Here is a 15,604-nt window from a genome sequence, read left to right as displayed (position 1 = left end):
TCCTGAAACTAAGACCTGTTTATATGACCAACTTTTAGGAATTCATTTTCAAACACAAATCAGTGTGTGAATTCACTATAGTGATTACTTAGATATTTCAAAGCATATAATATAATTAATCAAACTGAAAAGCATAAGTATCCTATTGTAAAAATATCCCCATGAAGAAAAATTTCCATTGCTGTCAAACCCCCTCAATATTTGATGAAGTAATTTTACCCCCTTCTTTCAAAAGACATTTTCTTTTATTGTGTATTCTAAGACACTTTAACTAAAAACCCAAATCTGAATATTTCAATAAGGTTATTTTATTATTCAGTAGATTCATGGAAATTTTACTAGGATGACAGAGAAAATTCCACACCATTCTGTCTCCACTAATACAGGTACAAGGCTGCAGCTGGCAATATTACTAGGATTAGCATAGTATGATGAAATATTTAAAGGAAAATTTTTTCTAAAACCTAATAAATCAAATGACTGCCAAATGTCATTAAAGTGATGGTCTTTGACTTGAATATGCTTTTCATATTCAAATTTGAAAAGAAAGAGATGAAAGCCTGGAAAGGTTACTTGGTTTCGACTAATAACCTCAAGCCCTCTCCGTTCACGTGCATAAAAAATGAAGTTGGCTCTATTGTCTAATCTCACTTCAGAAAAGCCCTTCTCTGCTTGCTGAAGACTAACATGGTAAAGAAAATATTTTAAATGATATTATTTTTTCCTTAAAATGTATTGTGGTTGTCAAAATAATGCACACACATTTTATAATTCTGGTTCAAATAGAGCACAAGGCATAATTAAGTCTTTTACATATGTTGTGATTTGACAAATTAGAATTGCTATAACAATAACATCTTATAAAACATTCTTGCTTCTGCACAAAAGAAAGGAAAACAGCCAGAAAAAGGCAAAAGAGGTATACATGGTTATCTCTACATCATGAAGAGAGGAATTTAAAATTGTTTATCACAGAACCCAGTGAAGAGACAAATGAACTTTTAAATAGAAGGGGAATAAAATTTATTCAACTGGGCCGGCCCCGTGGCTTAGCGGTTGAGTGCTCGAGCTCTGCTGCTGGTGGCCCGGGTTTGGATCCGGGCGCGCACTGACACACCGCTTCTCCGGCCATGCTGAGGTCGCGTCCCACATACAGCAACTAGAAGGATGTGCAGCTATGACATACAACTATCTACTGGGGCTTTCGGGGGAAAAAAATAAATAAATAAAAATTTAAAAAAAAATTTATTCAATTGATGATTTTATTAATAATACATTAAGTGTACAATCCCCATATGAAAACTTGTGTTATTGTAAGAACGAATTTAGGCTGTTAAATAAGACTATATACAAAAATATAATTCTAAATGAAAGTAGATACTTGGATCACAGCCAAACAAACAAACATCAAAACCAAAATCAAACGAACCAAAAGAAAACTCACCATATTATGCAAAGAAATAAAAGAGCTTTAAAATTCTTTTTATGAGGTCTATCTTATTTCTGGTCCAGTATTTTTTTTCTTTGGTTATTTCCCCCCCTAGCCTCATTACCTCTATCATATGTCCTTTTTAATTCTCTGAGTAATATTACTGACAGAAGTTATTGGTTATCATTTCTTTGCTCCTTTGACGCTACATGAGTCAACTTAAACCCAAAAAGGGACAACTTCCAAACAGTATATACCTAGGGAAGTATGCTATGAATCAAGAATTTTCCAAACGTTATAAATTTTGGCTAATGGGGCTAGCCAATTTATTTTTCAATGTTGGTACAATTCTGGTTGCATTCATGCCCCTATGAATCAAAAGTTCAACTAGAATACGTATAAAGATTTTGAAGATTAAGAAGCACATCAACTGCGTAAGAGACAACTCCGACTTAGCGTCAGAAATGAACTCACTCTCTCCCCTCTTACCTCTACTCTCCCCAATCTCGTTCATCTTCTGATATTTCCAATCTCGGATGATGACATCACCATCCACCTGCTCACCTACAACCAGGAGACCTTGGAGCCATTCTTGCCATCTTCATCTTTCACACCCACCGGACCCTAGAGATCACCCATTCCTGTTCATTTTACTTCCTAAATATCCCAATGATTCACTGAATTACTGAAAGCTTAGGATATTTCAACACTGTGTCAACTAGTGCGGATACAAAGACAAAACAAGATGTGGTTTCTTTTCTCATTTTCATCTCTAGAGAAGCTTCTTTAGGTTCTCATCTGATCTGAGGGAGGAACTAATACAACAGCTTCCTAGTATTGGAAAGTAGAAGTTTGACAGAATAAGGAGGGAGAAGACAGAAGGAATTGTAAAACATAACTGGTTGGCAGAACCGTAAGCAGACAGATGGATGGACGAGACTTTTAGCTCAGTGATATAGAACTATTACCTTGCTGTTCCATCACTGGTATGGTATGCAGTATACACTCAAAAAATGAGTGGATCTACTCTCACGGTTGTAAGAGACATGAGGCACGCCTGCCCCTAACCCCTCGCCTGCAGCCTCAACTATTCTTGTGGCAGAATTCTCTACCTAAAAACAAATCCGGTATCACCTTTCTGCTTAAAAACCTTTCTATTACCCTACATTCTAACCATCTTCCCAGACTTGTGGTGTGCTGTTTATACTGCTTAGTTTTTGCATCTGAAATCTTCTTCATCAGACAAAATTCCAGACTTACTTGAGGCCCTGGACCACACACGCTTTCTTTTTATTAAAGCATTACTGATCTCCGGGAGTGAGTTGGTTCCTCCTCTGGACCCTTGCTGCACTTTTCAGTCACACTGTACTCTGTGGATTTGGTTACATATCTGCCTCCCTCTGTAGACGGTGAGCTCCTGGAGGCCAGGACCACATCTTACGCATCTTCTGCTATTTAACATCCTACCCAGGATCTGGCACATAGTAGGCTCTCAATAAATACTTAATGATATAGAGTCAAGGGAGGCTGAACATCTTTTTTTTTTAAAGATTTTATTTATTTATTTTTCCCCCAAAGCCCCAGTACATAGTTGTCTGTCATAGCTGCACATCCTTCTAGTTGCCGTATGTGGGACGCGGCCTCAGCATGGCTGGAGGAGCGGTGCCTCGGTGCGCGCCCGGGATCCGAACCCGGGCCGCCGGCAGCGGAGCGCACGCACTTAACCGCCAAGCCACGGGGCCGGCCCAGAACATCTTTTATATTATATATATTGCCAGAAATATGTGAAGCTGTAGTTATTAGTGTTTTCTCCTTTAACAAATATTTATTGTGCTGACTATGTTTTGGGAGGTTGGTGATTATTAACTGTTGAAAAATATACAGAAATCTTGCCATTTTAGATTTTAACTGAATAAGACTATCTTAAAGACAGGTCAATATTGTAGAATCTAGGTGTTACTATTATTTCAACTTTTCTGTATGTTTGAAATTTTTCATAATAAAATGAAAAAACAGTTCAAACAGGAGAATTGGAAGGGGAAACAATATAATGATTCAAACGGCAGTGATTGAAGCAAAGCCTTTTCAGATAGATACATAATAAAGTCTGTTCAGAACTACTAGAGTAACAGGACAGGTCACACCTCTGCAGGGCATCAGCATCCTTCAGATACAGGAAGTTGGCCAGACAGCATGGGCTTTAGGCTGTTCCTGTTCTGTTTCTTTTCTGTGTGCGTGAACCTCTGTTACTAGGTATGATGCTACTTCTCAGTAAGTTTTTTGGTTTGTTCACCAATTGCTCCATTAGCTTCCCTAATTAACAAGACATTGACATCAGCACATAAAAAGAACATTGTAAAATTCTGATTGTGGTGAACAGAAGCAATAGAAGCTACTCAAATAAGAAGTGCATGCAACTTATTTTTAGTTGTCTGTATAGATGGACACTACACTTTATGTGACTGAATGATCTAGAAATGTGATGACAGCTTGTACTACTCTCAGAGAAAACAAAGTGATGGTTCTCATGATTTTGGCTCAATTCCACTACTGCTTCCTGACTGATGTTAATTCACATTTTAGGCCGTATTTTTCCCTAGTATTTACTTGGGCTTATTACTGGCGTGCTTAAATTTTTTATGTTTTACTTCAGAGGATCATGCTGAATTCTTCCTCTGGTTTCAACCATCAGAGCAGCCACACTGGAGCTGTTAGGCTTCTAAAAACTAATTCAACTTGACAGCCCTTAAACACCGTACTGCTTAACTGAGAATGGCCTATGATAAAGGTTTTGCAACTTGTTGCACTCAGATTTAAATCTAACTCTGGTGAGATTACATGTGAGTTTTATTTCATTCTGAATTTCTACAATGAATAAGCACTTTAAATTTTTAAATTATAAAAGTATAGAAAATAATCTGGCATATTCAAGTACTCAACATCTTAAACAGATGTTACCATTTTGCTGTATCTGATTCAAACCTTTTTGTTGCTATTGTTGAAGAAATAAAATATTTCAGTAAAGTCCCCACCTCCCAATTCCTTTTCCCTTCCTCACCCCCCAGAGGCAACCACTATTCTGAAGTTGGTGTGTATCATTCTCAAACACGCTTTTATATTTTCTACTACAAATGTATATATCCATAAACAACATACAGTATTGTTTTTTCTTTTTAGATTTTATATTAGTGGTATCATCCTCTATTAATCATCCTGCAATTTGTTTTTTTTCACTCAATATTACATTTTTGAGATTTATTCTTGCTTACAATTTAAATCAAATTTGTTCATATTAAGTTGTATAGAATTCTGTTTATATTGCATATACAATCTATAGTCCATTTATTCATTTCTCCACTGATGAACAATTAGTTGTTTACAATTTTTTGCTATTACACTGAATGTCCTTTTCTGTTTTCTTGTATATGTGAGTGATTCACTCAGGAGAAGAGTTGCTTGGTGATAGGTATGAGAAAGTCAACTCCATAGGATGATCAAATGACTCCCCAGACGGTTAAACGAATTTACATGAGTATTACATTTATCACCATAAAAATGTTTCAAATATGTGTGTGTGTGTGTGTGTGTGTGTAAATAAATACAAATAAAGCCTACTTATAGGAACCACAGTATGTAGATCTTGGTACTTTATAACAAAACAATAGAGACAAAATAGAAATGTAAGGCAATAATCTACATCTATGCCCTCTACGAGTTTAAATTTTAATTGGAGTGAGCTCTAAGACAAGTTCAAAATAGTTGGTTCAAACAATCAAACTCACCATCGGTGCTGACAGAGCCATGCGTAAGTAGAGTGGAAACGCATCCTGGGATTAACTGACAACTTCTCTGCTTCAGGCTAAGGGTTGGTAGAGGCATCTCAAAGACTCAAAAATACTCCCCTAGACTTCATACTAGGCTCCAAAACTTCCTCTTATTAGGAATCACATGCACTCTTCATTCAAGTTTTGATTAAAAAGTTTTTGATTTTTTAAAATAATAGCTCTTTGGGAGAAATAAGAGTGAACAGAAACTTAAACTGTTGAGGTAATAAAGTTTTTAACAAACAAAACGAACCCAGTTTTCATCAGTGGCAGTAACCTATTTTTTCTAATGTATTCTATTAAAAGGCACTACATTGAACAAATAATATAAATATTAAAAACTTCAGTGATGGAGATCAAAGTGGTGCTAGGGTAAAGAGTTCTTATTTTTAGAACCTTGACACTGTCTCCCTCAAACACCACGTAAATTACTGCATCTATGACGGTCAACCAGCAAATTACAGAAGCTTGTTACCACATGTTGCAAAGCAGTGTTGGAATATTTTTTCCTCTCCTAATACACCTGAGGGATATGACACATTTCCATCATTAACTGTGGGTTACTATGGCAGTAATGTGAAGGAAGGAGAGAATTTAAAAAATTACCCTCAATTTCAGGTGATTTTGATATGCTATTTCACTTTCACCATCATTGAGAACAGATGTTATAGTACAGTGGCTCTCAATTTTGGCTGCACATTAAGAATCACTGGGGGAGCTTTAAACAAAATTTAAATTTAACTGATCTGGGCGGATCCAGGGCCCTGGCATTTAAAAATGCTCCCTAGGTGATTCTCATGTGCAGCCATGGTGATGAGTACTGCTTTTCCCCAAAGTAGCGGTTCCCAAACTTGACCACACCCCAGAATGACCTGAAAGGCTTGATGACAGAGTGCTAGGCCCCCACTCTCTGAGTTTCTGATTTATTAGGTCTGGGGTGGGGCCCAAGAATTTGCATCCCTCACAAATACTTCAGTGATGCTGATGCTGCTGATCTGGGGACCACACTTCTGAGAACCACTGCTCTAAATAAAAAAAAATTCAATCTACACTTGTTAACCCTTTCTAAGATATTTATAGAAACCCTTCTAACATATTCATATTAAACTGTTCCTTAGTTATTATTTAACATTTTAGTACAGAATTAGCTAAGAAATTATTTCCTTTTTAGAATCTACACTCATCCTTAAAAATAATCCAACAATATTAATCCTAAAAAGTAAAATATAAAAGTTCCTCATTTCCTCCTATTCCCTAACTCTGGGGTTGGCAATTTTTTCTATAAAGGGCCAGATAGCAAATACTTTTTGCGTTGCAGGCTATATGGTCTCTGTTGTAAGTACTCAATTCTGTTCTTGTACAGCAAATGCAGTCACAGACAACATGTAAACGGTGCATGTGGCTGTGCTCCAATAAAACTTTATTTATAAATAGGTAGAGGGCTGGATTTGGCACACGGGTCACAGTTTGCTTACCCCTGCCCTGACCCATGTCCAGAGATACTCACTGCTAACAACGTCTGGATTATATACTTCCATTTTCTTTGCTTACATAAACCAATGTTATGTCTGTATGCTCATATAAAAAATATATGTATGTATGAATATACCTTTTTGTTTGCTTCTTTTTAAACTGAATCATCACTGAGGTATAATTTCTTATCCAACTGTTTGGCAAAGGGTGTGTTATAAAGAAACAGGAATTTTCACACATTCTTATGTATAAAAATGTTATGTATAAAAAGCATTTTAACCCGTAATGTTTGTATTAGCAAAAACTGATAGAAAGTAAGGGTCCATCAAAAGGGGCTTATTTAAATAAATACGGTACAGCTATACAATGGAATATTATGTTATGTTAAAAGAAACAGAGTGTACTGCTCTGGAAAGATGTCTATGGTATATTAGTAAGAGATAAGTAAGTTGCAAAATATAAAAAGTAGTCATAAAAGCAACTACTATCAGGAGAGTAATTCAACATTTCTGGTTTTACCTAAAACATACTCTGAAACCTACTCTATTGAGCTTTAGCTTCCATTTGTACAACACTGGGAGGGGCTTAATTTACCCACTAATAGGATATCATATTTGATTCTGAAGTGATTTAATAATTTTTAATACATGAATTCTAAAAGTAGGGAGTTGCTTTAAAACATTTTTTGCTGAACTTCATTATTGCCATCCCCTGGGAATGCCAGCTCAACGTGTTCAAGAGAACCTGGTTTCCAGGTGAATTGTAATTTAGTCCAATTGAATACGGCAGCTTTTAGGAACTGCCACTGGGCAGATGGGAGAAGGAGGAAGCTGCAGATGCGCGCTGCCTACAGGAGCCCGCTGTTCTTCCTGCCTGGGATTCCCGGTCTCACCTCTGGGCACACTGGAAGAAATCTGTGAGTTGATGGCAATACATTTAGCTGTGAAAACTGAAAGCTGCATTGCTTAAATGATAAAACTAGAAATAATGTGCAAGAAGGATTGTTAATTCTTTTTTTTAAATTCCGTGGCAGATGCAAATTTTCAGTTTTGATGTCTATTTTGAGGACTTAAAACAAGGCTTTTAATCAATGTATTATACATCACATTGATACTGTTAACTTCTGATTATTCAAATTGATAAAATATTCATAGAGAAATGTCCAAAGTTTTACATTTCTCAGACTCCCCCCCCCCCATTAATTATCATGCCTAGAAGCTTTTTAGTAAAAGCAGCAGTCATCAGGCTGACGGAATCTGACAGGCCAGCATGGCCCAATTACACTGGTGCTCTGTGGCACTTTGATGTCCTGGAGACGAGGAGAGATAGGGGCCAACTGGGTAGCATATTATGTTAATGACTTGATTTAATCCAGCCACTAAACTTTATGTAGCCTGTTAAAAAAGATGCTAACACTAATTACGCCACTTTGGAAAGGAAAGGAGGGGACAAGCATTTCATTCTGACAAAGTGAAGCTCATAAATGTTGTAAATGAAATGAAACAAAATGAAGTAATCTATGATTAATTATACATCACAGACATGAAGAAAAGAGGAAGAACCAAGTAATATGTCTAAGTCCTGGGAAATCTGTTAGATTCCTTTTAAGGATCAACATTTCCAAGAAATAACTCTGAGCTGTCAGATTCTGTAATATGAAAAAAAGAAACTGAATGATCTTAAATTGCTTACATAGTGAAGCAGATAATGCAAATTCATAGCGTAATTGGCATAAATGATATTTATCTAGGACATTACTTCTAGTCTCAATTTTGTGACATTATAGGGTAGAGGCAATTTAAAAAAAATCTGTAAAGTGGGGATAACCACAGAGTAGGGGTATCTAATTACTTTTTAATTAGTCTCTGTGTCTCTAATCTATTCTTTACATTATTGATAGCATGATCTTTTTAAATGCGATTTCAAGAGTGTAAACTCCATAAGAGCAAGAGACTTATTTCTCTTCTTCATCGCCATGTTCCCCGTCCCTAGACTAAGGCTTGAACACAGTAAATGCTCACTAAATATCTGTTTAATGAATGAGCGATCTTCTCCCGCCCTTAAAAATCCTCACCGGCTGCTCATAAAGCTTCAGGATAGACATCAACCTCCGCTGATGCCACACAGAGGCCTCAATGCTCTGGACGTGCCTATCTTTTCAGCATATTTCCCTGGGGTTCCCCATGTGTGCCATAGGCTCAGTCCATTCTAAAACCATTCTGAACTCCCAGAACAAGCCATGCTCCACATTCTCTCAATTCTCTTGCTTTTGTTCCTTTGGCCTATAATGATCCCTCCTCGGCTTTCACTAACTCCTAATCCTCTTCAATACTTGGCTTAAGCTTCACCGACTCTAGGAAGTCATCCTTGATGAGGGTCCCTTACGCTGAGACAGGCACCCCTCCCGTATGCTCCCACAGCACCCTGTGCTGTCCGTTCTCCTACCACTGACCACCGTGAACTATACTTGTGTTTCCCCCACAGACTGTGAATTCTTTGAGGCCAGGGATTGCTTCTTTTATGACATACAGTGGATGCTAATGAATGAAGACCTTTGTGAGAATTAAAGCAGATATTACATACAATGTGCTTAGCATTTAATAGCCATTCAGTAATACCTTGCTTCTGATGAAAGCTATGTATCACTGTCCTGAGATTTCTACCTGAAGCAGTTCTTAAAGAGGAGACAAAATGAAAAACTAATGAGCCACAAATATTTTTAAGCTTAAAAAAGGTTTTATGACACAACAACGTCAACCAAAGTTAACATTATCAACAATCAGACAAAGTGACATCCTGTGCCTCCTGATATGATGCACCGAAAAGGACACAGCATTGCTTCTGTAGTATTCCTACCAAAACGCAAACCTGAATCTAATATGCAGAAACACCACACAAATCCAAATTGAAGGATATTCTACAATATAAATGGCCTGTATTCTTAAAAAATGTCAATGTTATGAAAGACCAACACAAAGAAAGGCTGAGGAACCATTATGGATTAAAGGAGGCTAGAGACATGAAAACTAAATGTAATGTGATCTGGATTAGATCCTTGACCAGATTAATAAAATGCTATAAATAATACTACTGAGACAATTAGCAAATTTTAATGAGAACTACGGATTAGATAATAGTATTATATTATTATTCTGAAGTATTTAGGGGTAAAGGGGCATGATTCCTGCAACTCTCAAATGATTCAACACAATTATGTATGTAAGAATGTGTTTATATAAATACATATATATGTGCACATTACAAATACATAGCAGAGTGAACAGAAATGATAAAAAAACAAGTGTAGCAAAATGTTAACAATTGGTGAATACAGGTCAAGTGTATACAGAAGTTCTTTGTATCATCACTTTTGCGGTTTTTAAAGAAAAAAGTTCCATGACTTATACTAAATAATCTGCCAAAGTAGCACACAGAAAAACTGGTACAATCACTAGAAAATGTTATATTTCACCATTATGATGATCTCTTGAGTTTTGTTCCTATGCTTACAAATTATTCTATTTTACTATATTTGGTACATAATTTAACAGCACTAAATTTCACCCATTAACATAAGATACTGGTCAGTACTTTCTACTAAGAGTAGAATTTTTGGGCCAGCCTGGTGGCACAGTGGTTAAGTTTGGGTGCTCCGCTTTAGCGGCCTGGGGTTCACAGGTTTGGATCCCAGGCTCGGACCTACGGACCTACGCCCACTCATCAAGCCATGCTGTGGCAGGCATCCCACACAAAATAGAGGAACATGGGCACAGATGTTGGCCCAGGGCCAATCTTCCTCAGCAATAAGAGGAGGATTGGCAACAATGTTAGCTCAGGACTAGTCTTCCTCACCAAAAAAAAAAAAAAACAGTGTAAAGAGTAGAATTTTTAAAAGCACATAGGAGCTGATTAATGGCTACTGAGAAATAATGCATTACTTAGAGCAGGTGCTTGCTTTAAATGATGTTCACACATCTGAGATAGCACCTAAAACCATTATAGGAAATTGCACTTTGGAATGGTAGTGAAGGCTATATTAAGCTATAGCAAAGTAACACAAATTACTTTCCCAGAAGTAACAAGAAAAAACCCAGTTTACTCTAAAGGAAAAATATATCTGTACATTAGAATTAGTTGAATATTTTAGAGGAATAGTTCTTTCATTAAAATTCTTTGTTAAATCAAAGTTCTTTATTCTACCTTAGCTAAGAGCAATGTTCAATTCTACTGAGATGCTAGCAATGTTGCTAATATACACATGGTTCTGTTGTAGGTCTAATATAGGATTTCTCAACCTCAGCACTGCTGACATTTTGGGCCAGATAGTTCTTTCTTGTGGGTCCTGTGCATTGCAGCATATTTAGCAGTAATCCTGACCTCTACCTGGTAGATGCTAGTAGCAGTCCGTCCCAGCGTGACAACCAAAAAAGTCTCCTGACATTGCCACATGTCCCTTGGGGGACAAAACTGCCCATAGTTGAGAATCATTGGTCTAAGCTGGTATAATTTAGACATTTTCCCATACTTTGAAAGTTACTTTTAGAAAGATGATGAATACAATGTTTACAAAATAAAATTAAGTACTGTATTGTCTCCCTGGTCTCTATAGGATAAAATCCAAAACATTTAGCCTTCTGCAGTGTAACTCAGGCCTTCCATCCCTTTATATATGATTTTATATATATATTTTATGTATGATTTTCTCCCTGCTGCCATATATCCCCATCTTTAAGCAGAATACTCCTTTTCACTGTGTGACCAGCCACAGCTGAATGGATCAAGTGTGCACAGCTGTTAAAGATGGAGCCAATTCAGAGGCTAGACTTGGCTAATCAGTTCTTTCTCCTTGGGGCTGGGCATTTTTGTATGGCTATCTTCGGGCAACAAGCAAGTGAAGCACAGAAAGTTAGCCTAAAATGAGAAAAAGCAGACATGCAGCCCAGATGAAAGGCAAGGAGCGTGGGTGGGCTCGCTCATGGGGATATCCTCCATGAAGTCTATTAAAAGATCACTCCAAATTTCTCCTTCTCTGAACTCCCTTAATTAGTGGCATAATTGGGAGCAAGTCACTTTATCTCTCAAGATCTCAGTTTACTCCTTTAGAAAATGAGGGCAATGGGCCAGAAAACAGCTAAGTATGCTTTAGCTGAATTATCTATGATATTAATTATTGGTACTGTCTCCCGACATTGTTTCATATTGTAAGTTAACTGTTGAATTACTACTTGACTTTTCATGAATACATCTTCCCAATTAATGTAGATGCTCCCTGAGGGCAGGGCCGGAATACTGTATTGACTTTCTTAGGGAGGAGTGATCAAAAACTGCAGATGGTGAAGCCCTGGGAATTACTGAGTTATAACAAGAGGGATGAGTGCTGTTTGTAGATTGACTAGATAAATATATCCCTTGGTACCTGCCTTCTTAGACCCCAGGACTGATTCAGTATCTCATTTCTCATATTCTTATGTTCAAAAGGCTAAATCACATAAGCATCCAAAAATCCTGATGAAGAAGGCCAAGTCTTGCAGAAGAACTAACGATATGGGAGAAAGAAATGTCTGAATCAAACATGTAGGCTTACTACTCTTGATGCAATGGAGGGTTCTTAGTGAAATGATGTGATGGCTCATTTTATGTGTCAACTTAACTGGGCCACAAGGTGCCCAGACGTTTGGTCTGATGTTACTCTGGCTGTGTTTGTCTGAGTGTTTCTGGATGAGATTAACATTTGAACTGGTAGACTGAGTAAAGCAGATTATCCACCTTACTGTGGATGTGGTCTCATGCAATCAGTTCAACACGTGAAGAGAACAAACAGGGTAAGAGGGAACTCCTCCTGCCTGGCTGCACTGAGTTGGGATATTGGTCTTTTCCTGCCTTTGACCTTGAACTGAAACACCTACTCGTCTTAGGTCTCCTGCCTGCACGCTTTCAGACCAGAACTCCTACCATCAGCTCTCCTGAGGTCTGAGGTCTTCAGACTCAGACTGGAACTACACCATTGACTCTCCTGGGTCTCCAGCTTGTAGACTGCAGATCTTGGAATTTCACAGTCTCCATAATCACATGAGCCAATTCCTCATAATAAATCTTTTTCTATATACAGTCATGCGCCACGTAATGATTTTTTGGTCAATGATGGACTGCATATGTGATGGTGGTCCCATAAGATTAGGACCATATAGCTTAGTACTATATGGTAGGCTGTACCATCTAGGTCTGTGTAAGTACACTCTATGATGTTCACACAAGGAAATCTCCTAATAACACATTTCTCAGAACGTATCCCCGTTGTTACGCAAAGCACGACTATATATACACCCTTTCGGTTCTGCATCTCTGGAAAACCCTGACTACTACAAATGGCTATAAAGCTAAATCCCATACAAGAGGCCCATTTTCCCATTGATTTCCATTATCAAAATTTTCTAGAATTTTTAGAATTTCTATTCATTGGTTTGATAAGATAATTTAACAATTTCAGATTTGATAAAGCAAAAAAAATTAAATCGAATTGACCTAAATGCTATAAGTAGCAGTCTTCAGGCAAGCATATGCAAGATTCCTTCCTTGATTTATCAATTTTGAATGATAAAGTTTCCATATATTAGGATGCCATAGGTTAGATCATGTTATTATAATTAATAGTTATATAATAATAATGATAAAACTTTGGACAGATGAAGTATTCTGTTTGTATTTATCAATCACAGAAACAATGGATTTCTCTATGGAGACACCTGCGACAACTGAAATGTTCTGTTCTTTGGGTTTGTTCTGCAGAGATTAAGCTCAGAATGTGAGATCTTAAGAGTTGAAACAAATATTGTAATTCTTACCAATAAAGTAGAAATTCTAAAAAAAAGAGTACAATTAATCATTTCAGGAAAATTAATGTAGATGAATAGAAAAAGCTAGGACTTTTTACTTTACTTACACTCACTTTATAAAACCTTTCTTTCCTTACAATAAAAAGTGCCCTGGTAAGTGGTACACTTCCCATATAAATTAAAGCATAATTTTCTTTTCAAAATTTTAATTTACATACTACTTTGCTGCAATGTGCTACAAAACGAGCAAAGTATACTTATATGAGATTCATTACCTTCTAAGAAGGTTTAATTTTTTGACAGAAATAAAATAACTTTAACAGTTTATCAGTGGACATATTTAGATATGAAGTCTATGAATTCACATATGCAAGTTATTACAGAGTTAAACGTAATCTCACATTTTGAATTCTTTAAAGTTCACATTTGATTCAGTATATCTTTGTACAATGGTTCTGAAAAGGAGTCAGGGAAGTCAACTGGTTTTAGCAAGTGACTACTGAAGCTACTGATGTTAGGTACTCTTAACACGTTGACAAAAGTAATGCTTACATGTTATGGCCCATTACATAATGAAACTGTAAATAAAATTTTCTTGTACCAGATTACTTGGATAAGATTATGATAATACATTAAAATTTTTCCAGAAATATTTTTGCCTCAAGATTTTCATATATGAAGATTGATATACTATGAATGAAAAGCAACTTTATTTCAAACCATTTCTAATTGGCATCAGTTTACTGACCTGTTTGATATTCTTGGAGATAGGACCTGGAATAACACACTCATCACTGTCGGAAGCTGATTTGTTTTCTTCATCTGTTAAAAAATAAAATTTTATTGGTTTAAATCTGTTAAACCAATTATATTTGTACCTTGTGAAACAGAGAAAAATAAGCATACATTATAAGGATAACCTTAAAAGAACAATACGAAAATCATGTCTGGAACCTTTTTTAGCAGCAAAGATATTTACATTTACATTACTTTTTAGAAAAGAGAGAAAACAGACTGAAAATTCCAAGTTTAGGGGCCAGCCCTGTAGCTCAGCGGTTAAGTGTGCGCGCTCTGCTACTGGCGGCCCGGGTTCGGATCCCGGGCGCGCACCGAGGCACTGCTTCTCCGGCCATGCTGAGGCCGTGTCCCACATACAGCAACTAGAAGGACGTGCAACTATGACGTACAACTATCTACTGGGGCTTTGGCGGGGGTGGAAAAGGAGGAGGATTGGCAATAGATGTTAGCTCAGAGCCGGTCTTCCTCAGCAAAAAAAAAAAGGAGGAGGATTAGCATGGATGTTAGCTCAGGGCTGATCTTCCTCACACACACACACAAAAATTCCAAGTTTAGTTTTGGTAGAAATAAAAGAAATAAAAATATAGGTTGTTCTAGTATGAAATTAAAAAATAATTCTTTTGAAGAGAAGGATATGGTAATAGATCTTTTCTAACAGCCTAACCAATAACAGTGTGTAAAAATCAAGTTATTCATAATAATTAAAAACATTTTAAAAAGTTTTACAGCGGTACTGTGGTAAATTTGACATACAATAAACTGCATACATTTAAAGTGCAAAATTTGATATTTTGACATATATATAATTCCAAGAAACCATCACCACAATTAAGATAGTGAACATATCCATCACCCCCAAAAGTTTTGTCACGTTCCATCGTAATTATCTTTCCTTCTCCATCTCTCTGTTCCCATTTGTCCTTCCCCAGACAACCACTTAAATGCTTTCCATCACTGTAGATTAGTTTGCTTTTTCTAGATATTTACATAAATTATATCATGTTATAAATTGTCATTTTTTGTCTGAGTTATTAGTTTTAATTTTTAAACAGTCAAGTCCCAGGGCCAGCCTGGTGGCATAGTGGTTAAGTTCATGCACTCTGCTTCAATGGCCTGGGGTTCACACATTTGGAGCCCGGGCGTGGACCTACGCACCGCTCAACAAGCCATACTGTGGCAGCGTCCCATATACAAAGTAGAGGAAGACTGGCACAGATGTTAGCTCAGGGACAATCTTCCTCAAGCAA

The 15,604-nt window shown here is 36.9% G+C and overlaps 1 protein-coding gene across 1 annotated transcript in view; it reads right to left on the bottom strand.

Moving 5' to 3' along the window:
- RPGRIP1L (RPGRIP1 like) overlaps positions 1-15,604 on the bottom strand; it is a 97,221-nt gene that overhangs the window by 20,267 nt on the left and 61,350 nt on the right. Inside the window, 1 exon segment of the mRNA XM_014788397.2 lies at positions 14,308-14,381. Coding sequence (XP_014643883.2) covers positions 14,308-14,381 — 74 coding nt within the window.

Source organism: Ceratotherium simum, chromosome 30, assembly GCF_057802395.1.
Source record: "Ceratotherium simum simum isolate JZ-2026a chromosome 30, ASM5780239v1, whole genome shotgun sequence".
Classification (NCBI taxonomy): domain Eukaryota; kingdom Metazoa; phylum Chordata; class Mammalia; order Perissodactyla; family Rhinocerotidae; genus Ceratotherium; species Ceratotherium simum.
The sequence above is the reverse complement of the archived record's forward strand: the minus strand, read 5'-3'. Positions and strand labels throughout refer to the sequence as shown.